We start from the raw sequence: 14457 nt of genomic DNA on the forward strand, positions 1-14457 counted from the left end.
GTGGCGGGTGCAGCCGCCCTTTGGCAGCGTTCCTCTAATTTGAGCTGCTAACGTGAATTCAGTGCCTCTGCTCATAGGAAAAAGGACTAGAAAAAATCCCGAGTTCAGTTTGTAAGGCTGATCTTCTGGGGGACCTCGCCCTTCCAGAAACTTGTGGCCCGAGTCACTGTCAGCTTCTGCCTTTGCCCTGCAGTAATTCGGCCAGTGGCTCCGGGACCGCTCTCCATTTCAGCCTGCGGGAGCAAAATGAAATGGAGAGGATGCTTAAAACCATAAAAAGCTTCCAAAGCATCATGCAGCTCTTCCCATCTGCGCCAGAGCAGCAAGGGATGGCCTTTTATCTCACCGCTTCTGAAATTTTAGGAGAATCGGCTTACTCCCTGCCTTTGAAAGCCTCTGCTCAAGTGCTCACCGGAGCTGCTGTGGGCCTGTTAGGATAATCAGGAGACGGACGGTCACTCCTCTGCTCTCCCGGGTGGTCCGGCTGGAAACTCCCTGGCACTCCACGGCTTTCCGACCCCACTAACTGGAAAAAAATCAAGTAGCCCTGGGGAATCGTCCCGGCATTTTGACAGACCTGAGTTATATCCCGGTTAAGCCCTTGTGGCCTTCCCTGTACTGTATGGCCGCCTTGCTGGGAGACTTCATCAGCCAAATAAGTCATTAAAACAGGACCTCCTTGGATTTATGCTCTGCTCCTTTTGCGGTGCGCCAGACTACGGGGGATGTTTTTCCCTCGCGCTCGTCTGATGGGTTTCAGAGGCGTTAAGTCCCAGGACGGTCGCCTTCCCGGCGCGCTGCAAGGACTGCGTGCCTCGGGGCAGAGCAGCCCGAAACAGCTCGGGATGCCGCTGCTGCGCTGCGGGGAGAGGGAGCAGGATGGGCCCCACTCCACGGGCCAATGAACCCATGTTATGATAGATAAAACCAGAGTTATGATTAAAAGAGAGTATATCCTGCAAAGTGTATAATGCTCAAAAATACTAATGAGCCTGGCAGATTTATTCTGGGGTTTTTCTCTTCCATTTCTGCCATGAAATCGGCAGATTTATTCTGAGGTTTTTCTCTTCCATTTCTGCCATGAAATATACTTGGGGAAAAAAGTGACTTTTAATATCCCTGAGTGCTGGAAAAGTGAACATCTTGAAAACACCTTGAAAAGACGGGAAACCATCCAGCCACGGAGCACAAAAATCTCACGCTCAAACCTACAGCAAAGGTTTCAACAAGTGACGGCTCAGAGCTGTAGTCATGGTGAACGGTTTGATAAACGAAAATATACTGGGGAGGGGGAAAGATGGGAAAAGGGGATTAAAGGCAGCCTCGATGGGAGTAGTGGGAGGCGGCGGTGGAAATCTGGCGGTGGCACAGGGGTGGGGACAAGTCATCGGCACAGAGGAGGATCAAAATACCGCGCGTGAGTGACCTGAGCAGCAGAAATAGGATAACATTAATGGTGTAGGAATGTGCTACGTGTGGGGATGAGTAACGGAGATCTGCGATGACACACGACGTACCCCTGGGAAGCAGCGGGGCGCGTGAGGGAGAGGGCAGCTGCGGGGCGCAGCGGGCACGCTGCCCGAAAGAAGCCAGATATTTCCATAGCGAAGTGGACCGGACCCGGTCAAGGGGAGGAAAAATACTCAGAGTTTGCCACCGGTTGAAAACTGTGAATTGGGACCTGGGGGGATTTTGAGGACGGGACAGAAAAAGGCGTCCCGAGGGCGCTGGCTGAGCATCGTCCCCAGGCTGGCAGGGAGAAGATGCCCATCGGCTCCCGGAGGTGCCCGCTGCTGACAGCCAGCCCCTGCCTGAAAGGGAAACATTTGGCACCGCGGGGAGTCGCTGGTATTTTCCCGAATATGCCATATGCAGAGAAATCGAAAAGGGGAGGGGTAATGACCTTTAACACTAAGATTACAAAAAAAAAAAAAAAAAAAAAAGAAAAAAAGGAAACCAACCCAAACCATTACCATGATCATTGTAGCATGAAACACAAAACCTTCGTCTCGGAGCCACACAAAGCCGTGTGGAGCACACCAGAGTAATTAATAAAATGAAAGCCCCGTTTCTTGCAGATGGAGATGTGGGGAATAAAGGAGCTACACTGCGCTGAGCTGTCATGCATCGCATGCTACATCTGTTATGGAAATCAGTGGTAGTGGGGCCTTTTGTTCGGGCTAAAGCCCTCCCAACAGGGATTTGGCTGAAGTAGATTTTCTTGTTATTAAACATGATTTCGAGCTAGTTGAGAGCAGATGCTCCTGCAGCATTTGGAACTAATAACCAACCTTCAAGTGTGCAGCATCCCTGAAAAGTCTGGGATCGCCTGCAAGAGCGATTCCAGCTCGGAGCTAATGCGCTGCCCTGGGTCCCTGCTTTGCACATGAATGCTGCTGACACCAGATGAGCCTTCTGGCCTCCCCGCCGCCAGCACCCCCGCCGCCCCCTCCCAGCCTTTTCATCGCCGGGGCTGCCGGGGAGCATAGCGAGATGCGCGCGCACACACACACACACATGCACACACGCATCTCAGTGCCCTCCCGCATCCCCCCAGGAGCACAAAGCCCTCCTCGGTTTGGAAAGGCACCAAACCCCATGTCCTCCCCCCACTGTATCCCCTAATCTTAATGAAATCCCTCTGATGTCCCCCTCCAATGCATGTTTGCTCAAGCTTCGGTGGCCATGTCCCGTGTTGAGCAGGAAAGGACCAGAGCAGCCCGGCACGGGGCCACCTGCTTTGGCCGGAGCCGTTGCAACTACTGGTGGGAGCGCAGAAGGAAGGGACAAAGGGAGGAGGGCAACAAAAAGCCGCCGGCCCATCCTTCGAGCGGCATGCCATCGGCATAGCACCTTGGTGCGGTGTTTTGGGATGGTATTGCCTTTGTCAACGGCGGAGAAAAGGGTCCTGGGGAAATGGGATTTCCAATATCTCGGCAGTTTTAGGTGTGCGTATGCAGAGAGAAGGATGAAGTTCAGCTGCGTTGCCGCAAATTTAGTTGTAGAAGCACGTCCCCAGGTATTTGCACTCCCAAGCTTACTGGGGGCAGTTAAAGCTACAGAAGTGGTAGCAGAGAACAGGCACTTCGGAAGGAGAAGGGTTTCTCATAGCTGAGATAGCCCGTACAATGCTACCCATCCATCTTGTCGGCTGCCCCTGCTCGGAACTACCCACAGCTCCCTGCTCTCAATCCTGGCAAATAAGCGGGATGAAGAGCAGCAGCAGGCCTCCAAAGCAGACACACACCGATACTTCAGCCTAAAATCTGATGCTGTGCCGGCAAGGAGAGGGTGAGATCACATCCCAGGTGCCTTGCAGTGCTGGCGTGCAAAGGTTAATGCTGCGCATCCCCAGCGTCACGGATGCTCTGCTTCCATCCAGCATTAGTCACTGGAGCCGGCAGCATCGAAGGGAAGATACTTCCCTAAACGCTAGACATGCTATAGAATAAATGACTCACTGTCTGGTTTAAGGAAAGTCTTGAATCTAATTTGCAGTTATTACAGTCAGGATAAGCTTAACGGCTCTGCTCTGAGTAACTTGAAAGTAGCAGAGTGACCTACAACTGAAAGTCCTTCCCTGACTTTGGGAAGTTCATTTTTGGGGGCAGAAAATGCCCTGCAGCCCCGTAAATTGCTTTACTTCTCCTCTGCCCACGTTGGGAAGGTTGTGCAGCTCGGTGCAATCAGCACATTCCCAAGGAGGGGAACACATCCCCACCGCAGGGGATACATAGGGACGTGCTTCTACAACTAAATTTGGCCACATCAGGTGGCGGCAGCCAGGGTGGTCGCAGGAAAAGGGCTGAGGATCGGCGTGCAGCTCCTTTGCTGTTACATCCCCAGATGCATTTCTCCAAGCAACCTCCTTTTCCCTTGCCCAGTCCCTCCATGGTCGCCACTAGCTTGTCCTCAGCACTGGGATCGCCCACGGACCCACCGTAACTCCTCAAGCACCGGCCGAAGGTGCTCCAGGGCGTTACAGCCGATGTTCAGCGCTTCTTTTACACGGTGACAACAACCACGTAGAGCACACGGTGCCGGCAGGTGATTCAGCATCCTCTGCCCTGTTACATCCCAGGGCACCAGCGGGACCACCGATGCCATTTGCTGGCCTGGCTGACCTGGACTCCAGCCATGGGTCGACACCTTAGAGCCAGCTACAGTGTTTGTTTATTTATTCTTCTCCTCCTTCGAATCGGATGCTTGCTTAAGTCAAGGCTCCTTGTGCTGGGGACGAAGACTTTCTTTGGGCTTTCCCAAAACAAGCTGGGTGACCCCAGCAGGGTCCTGCAGCACAGCCCATACACAGCCCCACCAGCCAGAGCCCTTCCCCTTCCTCTGCTGCTCATGGGTTACCAGGGACCATAACTTGACTCTCCACATGTATATATTTAATAATATTAAATAATATGAGCATTATTTCATTGCATATGCACTGAAAAAACACTTTATTTCATGAGTGCACAACGTGGGCGCACTGTAGCAGGTTATTGATACCTCCCCACTCCAATAATTAACGTTTTCCTACTAAAGTGAGTGAAAACAGCTACTTTCATCCCAAAGTGGCACCTAGGACGCAGGCCCAGCAACCGGTCCCCCCGGGGGGGTGGGGTCCCTTGCTCAGCCCCCCCTTGCTCAGCATGGGTGGCCGTGGCAGAGCAGGGACGTCCCCGCGCTGTGCAAGGCAGATCCGTCCCCCTTCTCAGCCTTTCTGCAGCTTATATATAAGCAACCTCTTACCGACTTCAACAGCGAGTTGCAAGAGAAGAAGATTTATCAGCTTTAGGAGAACCTTGCAGAATTTGTGCCATGGTGTGTATATATAACGGCACAGAGCTGGAGTTGCCAGGATTAGTGCTTCTGCAAAGTGCGTGAATCAGTGGGCTAAAAAAACATTTCCCATTTGACAGCTGTAGTAAAGCTTCCTTTTTCACAGATCCTTTTTAAAATTGGACAAGATCTTTTTTTTTTTTCCCCCTCAGACTGCTTCTCATCCCTAATCCTCCAAACTAATTTCGGGAGGATACGAAAGACACTTGGCAGAACATCCCTCCTCGATACTGAGCAACTTCCACCCTCACGGGGCTCTTGTGCTGGGAGCCTGGACCCCAGCATCCCCTCACCGGGGCTCGGCACAGTCCAAGGGTCGTTTTGGACATTTAAGGGCCTCCCGGGAAGCTGAAGGAGCTGAACTGGCTGCAGGAAAATATAAAAGTTGCTTCTGCATCCAATACGTTATCACTTGAGCGTACAAACCAGCAACGGCTGCTGTTGCAGCCCTGGGGACTGCAGCTCTGCTGCAACTCCAGCATCTCGGTGGCTTTTGCAGAAAGGCTGGCAGTTAGAACGAGATCCGAACGAGACGGAAAGTCCCTGGGAAGAAAGGTTAATAAATCTTCTGTTATAAGAAAGGAGTTTGGTAGGAAGAAGCCCAATGATCTGAGAATTACTAATTACTTGCTTTTCAGCAAATAATCCCTCCCCTAGGAGAGCCAGCGCTGCTACGCAAGGATTAGGCAACGAAATGCCATATTGACAACATCAAACTATTAATTAGCCAAGCTCTCCCCGTTTCTCTCTGCAGACCAGCTATGAAAAACAGTCAGAGAGACGAGCTGTCTCTTCCTCGAGCTCTCCTCCCTGCCTGCAATCAGCCCCAGAGGCAGGCAGGTCCTGCCTGGGGGGAGCCAGGGCCACCAGACTGACCCGTCCACCAAGGACCCAGCACCACCGAGCCCCGCGCCCGCAGACTGAAATAACTGCCCCTGCTAGAGCTTTAAGCAGCTACCAAGATAGGTGGAAATACCCATAAATATCCATCAAATAGCGTAACTTGGGCATTTTAAAAGTTTTAGCGAGGAGCGGGGGGTGGGCTTGCTTCTGCTGCCCACCTTCTCCCCGCTGTGCTGGCATCCTGCTGGCCACTGCCTCCTCCCTCGGAAGGATCGCGCGCCGAGGATGTGCTCATTACAAATGGTCTATGAGGTGCTGAATTGCACGTACTCAGCAATGGCGAGGGTTTGCCATCCTGCTGAGGTTCGGTGCCAGGTCTATTTCTGCACCACTAAACCAGCCCACTGTGTTTAGAAACACTGCTCTCCTGGGGATCCCCCGGGGATTTTCTGTAAGGGATGAGTTTTAGTAAAACGTCTCAATTACCGTAAGCGATTGCACAACCCAGTTGTGCAATAAAAGAACAACCAAAAAAAAAAAAAATTGCATAACTTAAGTGCTTTTTTGAAGTGGACCGAGCCATGGCGATCTGCCAAATCTGTTTTCCAGGGATCAAATGGTGCTGAAGAGAAACATCTGACCGAGCCACAGCCCACAACTGAAAACACTTCCGATTCACCCATCGCTTGCTTCAGCGAGCAACCGGAGAGCTGATGGGGGTGATCATCTTACCGCCACCAAAATCAAACCGCGCTTCTGCAGCTGCGGATGTCACCTCAGCCCGGGCTCTAGTTTTAGAAGAGTAAACCTCTGGTCCTTCCCTCTTGCTCAGAGGTTTCAACCACCATTGGCCAAAGCTAGCAAGACATGTTTCATGTGAACAACAAAATTGGCAATTCTGGTCTAGAGGAAACGGTAAAACTAGCAGCAAGAAGAGAAAAAGAAACACTGGCAAGGTTAGCGCCTTTAGACAGACCTACCAACTTTTTTAATGCTAAAAGAAAAATGTAGATAAATCAAGACGTCTCCCATCTTCCATCCCCTTAGAGCAAAATAAAGGAGGACTGAGCTGGTGGCATTAAAGGAGGGTAGTGATCAACTACTGCTCAGTGTTGTTTAATTGAAAATGGATCTTTATCTCCTTTCTGTAGGAGTCTAAGGGTGGTTTAAGAGTACCTTTAACCTTTTTTAATGTTAAAAGAAAAATGTAGATAAATCAAGACGTCTCCCATCTTCCATCCCCTTAGAGCAAAATAAAGGAGGACTGAGCTGGTGGCATTAAAGGAGGGTAGTGATCAACTACTGCTCAGTGTTGTTTAATTGAAAATGGATCTTTATCTCCTTTCTGTAGGAGTCTAAGGGTGGTTTAAGAGTACCTTTAACAGTACCCTCCTAATCCACACCGTTTGACTTGTGACCACACCATGCTTAGATATAACACAGGAGCGACATGAAACCAAGCCCGCGCACATTAAATGGGTCAAAAACTCACTACAAACTTTGATGGATCTCAAAAGTAAAACTGGACTCACCAGGAAAGCATGTTTCTAGTGAGGCTTCAAAGGGGTTATTTCTTTGTCCTAACGTACGCCACAATCTTACCAAGACCCAGGAAACAGCAGATCGGAGGTTTGAAGAGAAATAGCAGGATCTACAAAACCCAGGAGAAGGTTTGTAGATCGTGCAGAACATGCGTGGCCACATTGCTCTACCAAGCGTGAGCAAAAACCGGCTGTGCCGCAGCCAGATGCCAGGGAGACCACTGAGCACTTGGTGTGGGGAACTGGCGATGTGGGGCCAGAAGGGTTATGATGAAGCTTAGGATGAACACGAAAACACTACTAGTAGAAAGGCTGTGTGACTCAACTGCTCCTCCAGCATTTGTAGCTGTGATAAAGATGCCAAAAACCTCAAAGAGTGCTGAGAGGAACCACACAGTTGGTTAAATATGAATTGGGAAATACCCTTTATAGCGAGAGATTCAAAGTCATTGAAGAAGGAGTCGATCTGTTTGGTTCTTGGTGACTTAATTCTAGACCGGTGACCTACAAGGTGTACTTAAATTCAGTAACCAAGAGCATGTCAATCTGACACACCTATGAACTAGATGGAAAGACCAAAGGCTGAAACAAGACAAATTCAGACTACAGAGACAAGGCAGCTTTTTAGGGATAAGGTTGATTAACCCCTGGCCAAACACACCCCGCCCCCCGGGGGCGGCTTTTAAGGTGTGGGGGGGGGGGGGGGACGGGGACGACAGGGCTCCCCCACGAGCTGCTGGAAGGGCACTGCGGCAGGGAGTGACACCACAGACCCGGGACCCGGGACGGGGACGACAGGGCTCCCCGGGAACTCACGAGCTGCTGGAAGGGCACTGCGGCAGGGAGTGACACCACAGACCCGGGCCAGCACCCTCCCACCAATACGGGCTGCCTTCTCGCACAGCAGGGCACTCGCTCACGTAATTACAGCATCTACAAACCCAGGGAACTAAACCTGGTTTGTCCTCAGAAATAGAAAAGGACGATCAGGTCAGCACAGGACAGTCAGAAGCACTAGCGAGATAAGCAACTGCTGGGACTTCTGCCCGACTTTAGAGATGCGGAGCAAACATGCGTGCTTCGGCAGACCCAAAAGCGAGACACTTAGCAGCTCTCCTGCCTTGACTTTACAAGGGGAGAAAACCTTGTGAAGGCGGCGAGGACGACCACCCTGGCTGCACCGAGCACCACGTCCTCCGCGCCCAAATGGGAGCCTGACACCTAGCAGAGCTGATGTGTCGGGACAGCTCTTCCAAGAGGAGTCACAGCAACCACGACGTCCCAAGGGTGACAGCAAACAGGCACATCCCTTGGTTAGGAAAGTCTGTCTTCGCTGAAATCGCAGCAGGCAGCAAAGAACAGTTCGTAGGAGTAACCTGAATATATGAAACCTTTTAAAAAGCAGCACTCAATGCTTTAGAGGCAAAGCAAGCCAAACTTCACTTGTTTGCTTGCTCGGGTCTCCTCTGCCTCTGTCATTTTTGGGAAACACAACTCAGATCAGTAACCCACGCTACGTACCCAAATATAATGCCAGAGAACCCAAAAGGCTGTTGCAAGGCTAAGACTGATTTCTATTCAAATCACACCCCAATTCCCAGCTAAGCTTGGCCTGCAGCTCAGTACAATTATGTCCAAAACACACAAGTATTAATGAACTAACACACAAAGGCCATTTCCACTACAAGTCAATTACTTCTTTTTTTAATTCAAAGAAAAAAATGGCATTTTAATAAATACTGCAGAAACATTAACCAAACATACAAAGTGACTTCAACAGTTAAAAAAAAAAAGTAATGAGTGTCCTGTTTTATAACAGTTATAACTTATTTTTTCCACAATATTTAAATACAGAAAGCACTTACCAGCTATTTTGTAATACTGCCCTAAGCGCACTGTTGCATCAGTCAAAAGCTTATTATGGTGGTAAAAATGTCTTTTTGTGGGAAATAACTGGAATGTTGTGGGTTGGTTTTTTTTTTTTCTTCTTTTATCAGATGAAACAAAGTGCCAGGAACACACAGAACTGAGTTTTAATTATGGTAACCGTTTACCTTTGCACAAGTTAACGTGAACACAGCTTTAACACTTCAAAAATGAAGCATTACCCTTGGGAACAAAACGCTTGTCCTCAACAAGCGACAGCCACACTGGTTAGAGCCTACAGTATCCTCCTTTCGAGAGAAGCTATGAAGTTAAGTCGGTCAGTAAGCAGTTGCAAACAATTTTAAAGGCCGATTTATTTAATGTAACAATAGTATTCAATAGGCAAAAAGGAATTTGACTTAACTGGTTCACCGATGTTTCGTGATTGTTGTCTGGATACGTATATATTAATCTTCAAGACTAAGGGCAGTATCCAGTATCCACTGGGGACCCCTTAAGGCGTCACAGTTCTTCAGACCCCATTTCCTCACCACGAGCAAACGCAGTCTGCAGCGAGAGACGGCTGCCCCAAAAAGAAGAGCATCGCAAAAGATAACCTGGCTCTGCTGGCTCATTTGCAGATTCTTGGGGGTTTTTTTTGCGAAGATAATTGCAGTGAACCACATCACAGAAGAGCACTTCTCTGTAGCGTTTACAGAGGGCTAGATCCTGGGATCTACCCGGCTCTCCAACTCCTAGCAGAAGCAGAGGAGTCTCGGGGCTTCCCCAGATGGGCAGTAAGGCTTAACGAATTATCGTGGTTGTAAAACTAAGGATCATTTGTCCTCATAGCTCTTAGCACCTTTCACTTGAACCTACAGTGACATACCCATACAGTACACCAGAACTGGAGATCATTTCCACTCTAAATTACAATCACAAAGAGGAATGGAAAGTCAGAGTCCTGCCACGGGCAGGCAGTTTGCCCCCACACCCCAATTTGATCCGTTTTATTTCCACAGTGCGAGGGCACCTATAATACTGGGAAATCTCAAACGGTTTTCTTCATTACCAACGTGCTGAAATGTAGATTGCGCTGCCGTCTCGGGAAGGCAAAACTCCAGACTTCTCACATACAGTGTTTTCCTCTAGGTGACTCACAGGCCTCGGTATACTCTCCATTTTAACGATGAGCTACTAAAAAAAATGAGATCATATCCTTTGGAAAACCAACTATAAGGTCACAGGGATAGTTCCTTAATGAGGAGGGCATATTAATAATGTCTTCTTTAAAAAAAACATTAGAGTATTATTTTAATGAAATCAAAGTGGTAGCATCCAGGAGTAGAGCGTTAATAAAAGAAACAAGCAATGTCAATGACACCTCTCTTCTTTGCAGTGTTATTTTCCCATTCACCCCTTCTTTTTTCAGCACATTCAAACATTTTCCCTTTTTTTTTTTTTTGGCATTTTCTTCCATGTATCATTTTCCTGATGCCACCTCGTTTAGAGCCATTTCTTCTCGCTGCTCAGTTCCTAAGTACAGTCTCACACAACAGGCGAAATCTCCATTAAAGCACTGGCATAAGCCCTCATTAAATACCATGTGGCTGTGTACTTCATTGAGCCTCCACCCCTCCCGGATGCTCTCTTCCTCCTTCTCCAGGAAAATCAAGGTCCTTCACATCACCGTGCAACTCTTTGCTTTGTCCTTTCGCAAGTCCGTCGCCACTGTGGAAAGTTCTGGCCTGCCAGGCATGTGTGAAATTCGCTTTGTTGCCCTCTGCGATTTGTTTCGTTTAACATTTTTATTTGTTTTATTCACACACGCCAAGGTGGCAACATGAAAAATGTCTCTGACACTGTTTTCTGACTGTAAGGCTGAGCATTCAATATATGTAGCTGCTCCAATCTGTTTGGCCATATTTGCACCCTAAGGGAAAAAAGAACATGCAATCAATACCAAGTTTCCGCAGAGAGCCAAAGCAAACCATACAATTACTTTTCAGCGCTGTTTTCCATACACAGTGTTTTGTGAAAACCAAAGCTAAAGCTCCAGCACTACAGCCAGCAGCTAATTTTGCAAAATAAACAGAGCTTTGGTTCCAAGACGCTTTAAACAAGTATCCAAGCATTATCTCCTGTGCCGATAAATACAAATTGGAAGGGAGAAGATAAGCTCTCCGACCTGCAAACAACTGCAGAAAGCCAAGAAGTATTAGTAGGACCTATTTAGCAATTTCACCCTTACACCTTAACTTGCATCCGTGAATCACGTGCTCACTGGGAAAGGTCTGGACCTGGGCAGCTTCCAGATTTAAGCCTGCTGTCTCCAAGGAGAAAAATGTATTCCGACTGCCTTAAGGGCTAGCCAGGGTGCCCCTGCCCTGGAGCGGGGGCCGTGTTACATCTCCACGAAGGGGGCAAAGTTCATAGGGAAATGTGCTGTGGGTTTCTGGGTCGGGGACAGTTATATCAGCTTGTAGCTAGGGAGCAGGCAAAAAAAGAAAAAAAAAAGGACATTAGTGGTTATACGAGCCCTTCTTTTTTGATTTTTAAGCATATTAAAAGTCAAAGCAGGGATATTTGTTCCAGCAGCACAAGGAAAACAACACATGACTCCGGCGGATGACGATACCCTGCTATCCTGTTGTGGATTTTGCTACTGGAAGACAATACAGCACTGTGTGAAAAAAATGGAGTTCTTCCAACGGAATTTTACTTCTGAGGGATGAATCTTTTTAGTAAGTTACAAAATCCAACCACATCCTTGATGTGCCACTCCTCACATATTCCACTCACACTTCTGCCCGAGATACAGGCATAAGTCAGTCCAACCCCTCCTCTTTGCTCCAGTGCCAGGCTGATGGCACTAATCCATTTGGACCCATGTCTTCAGTACGCACTATTTACACTGCAGTGATGCAGCCATCTTCTTATCAACTGTAAGTGGGAGTGGCTGATAAAGGAGTATTAAGTTTGTAGGACAAGCCCTCCCCACGGTTAAACATCTCAACTCTTACTAACCAAGCCTAGCCTATACCTTAGAGCCTCAGAAATGTTTGCTCAGGTGTAGCTGACTGGAAACCGGCTAGCATACTGGAGGTGGCTTTATCCTCCCGACACTTCCTTATGAAGTTAAGAGGAATGGGGAAAACCCCACTAAGCTCCTTGATCCCGTGTCGACTTAGCAAGGCAAGGGAATTTAAAAATAAGCTGTGTATCTCGACCCCAGGGGACCCTTCCCTAGAACTAACACAGGAGCGCACTGGGCTTGCTTCATGCCACCAGGGATTTGGCAACCACAAGAGATACAACCATTGCTCAGTCTAAGCTTTTGCTTAGAGTACAGATGAAATTATGGGAGTTTGCTGAAGTGTGAGCTTCCCTGTAACACATACAATTTTCCCTTTGGCTGCCAAGTAATAGTTTCTGGCTTAGCCCTTTGCCTTCAGCCGACTGCTGTTCCTAAGGGGTACAGGCTAAGCTGTGACACCAGAAAAGCTGTGAATCTTTAACTCCAGGGGAAAAATCCACCTGTCAGTAGATTTTTGATCGCTATCTATGGAAAGAGGTGAAACTCGGTGATTTTACTGAAGTACTGTAAAAAATGTAATATACAAACTCATGTGTGTAATAAGTAGCAGACAGTATTTCCTTTTAAGTTTAATATTCAAAGAAAAATAGCATGGAAAATAACAGCTCCGAGGCTGAACAACATGAATATATACACATGCAACAGTGGTAGTTTGGAACAGAGATGACATCTTCCGCAACAAGCAGGTTTAAGGACACTTCTGAATTGTTTTACACCGAGGTAAAAAACTGGCATTTAGTTTCATATAGAACTGTGAGACAGAGGGATGTTCACTGAGTGAAGCGTAGAAAAATGCCATAACCAGTATAAGCCATCACAGTACGATACTCCCTGTTATATTTTAATCAAGATAGTTTATGGTATCTTTGCATTTTCAAATTTAAACATGCTGTAGGAGGCTACATTATTAGTAATTGCATATTAGGAGCTGTTGGTTTGGAAAACCTGAGGTTGTGGATAAAACATCAAAAACTGCTTGATAGCATAGGATATACACACTAAAGTTACTTCTGGAGGTACCATTCTCACTCTTACACCCTGCAGGGTGTATCTCAAACCGCAACCGAGATTCAACTGCAATGCATGATACACATGTGAGTAATAAGGGGAAGTTTACCTTAGAGCCCAGTTTTCCCATTCTCTACCTCCTGCTCTCCCATGGCCTGACTCCTTTCCCTTTCACCTCAGTTTCTCTATCCCATGACGCCTGGCTTCAAACTTCTCACTTCCCCAGCAGCAGAGAACTGCTGCCAAGAATTAAGATGCTTTCTGGATTTGCTGCCACTTTCAGAGGGAGCTACAAGGTGTTTTCACAGATGACGTTTTCAGGAAATTGGTTTTTTAAGCACTATATGCAATGCTTGTCATGATACTAAAGTCAATTGTTTGAGATTAAAATCTTAAGTTTGAACAAAAAATGTTACCAATTTATCAGTAAATAAGCAGGACATGTCACAGCTCAGTTACTGTTTTGGCCTCTGTAGGCCCAGAAAAGCAATAAGTTTATTTTCAATTCACTTAAAAGGCTCTTTGCAATCAATAAGGCTACAATCTTATGATGCTTAAAGCACGTGCTGTGGGGCTGCATGATTTTCTGCTGCATCCAGTCTGCGGGTAGGCTTTGCCTTTACTCGTAAGTTTTCAAGTTCACCTCCAGCAACTAGAGTACACGCATCTGACTTCTAGGACGCACTCGTGTCAACGGGGGGAGAAGTTGTTCATAAAGATGGCCACAGTGATAGAAAAGAGTCTTATCTTCCACCCCTAAGTACAATGAAGGACGTGGCACATACCTGATCGTAGGACACGGGTGTCTGCCTGTGATTGGAAAGTTCCACTAGTGTGCTCACATCTGTGCGCAGATCCGACTTGCAACCAACCAAAAGCATTTTGGTGTTTGGACAAAACTCCTGGATTTCACCTTTCCACTGTAAAATTTTAGGTTGTTATTATACTTGAGTAGCTGAATGTTTAAATCCAAAGAAGCAATAGATACAAGATGAAGCTCAGTAAGTCATGACATTTCATGTGGAAATATTCTTACGTAATAGTTGTATCTACCTTCAAGCTAATTTCTAAAGGCATTTGTTCCAGCAGAATCTGGTCAAGGATGAAATCTTACAATCTCATACACTCATTAATTCCACCGACTTACTAATCAAGAGGGAACAAATTGAGATTGTTTACCTACATGAGTAAAGGTATGCAGACCTGTCACTCCTCACAAGCAGTAAACACCCAGCCATAGCCATTTCCAGACAGGAACCAATGAAACCT

At 47.5% G+C, this 14457-nt stretch overlaps 1 protein-coding gene across 1 annotated transcript in view; it reads right to left on the reverse strand.

Moving 5' to 3' along the window:
- The window catches only part of MMADHC (methylmalonic aciduria and homocystinuria, cblD type), a 148636-nt gene extending 134567 nt beyond the window's left edge, over positions 1 to 14069 (reverse strand). The window contains exon 1 of the mRNA XM_009273171.1: positions 13974 to 14069. Coding sequence (XP_009271446.1) covers positions 13974 to 14069 — 96 coding nt within the window. The remainder of the gene's footprint in view (positions 1 to 13973) is intronic.
- Between the last annotated feature and the right edge of the window lie 388 nt (positions 14070 to 14457).

Source organism: Aptenodytes forsteri, unplaced genomic scaffold (assembly GCF_000699145.1).
Source record: "Aptenodytes forsteri isolate BGI_AS27 unplaced genomic scaffold, ASM69914v1 Scaffold174, whole genome shotgun sequence".
In the NCBI taxonomy this organism is placed as follows: Eukaryota; Metazoa; Chordata; class Aves; order Sphenisciformes; family Spheniscidae; genus Aptenodytes; species Aptenodytes forsteri.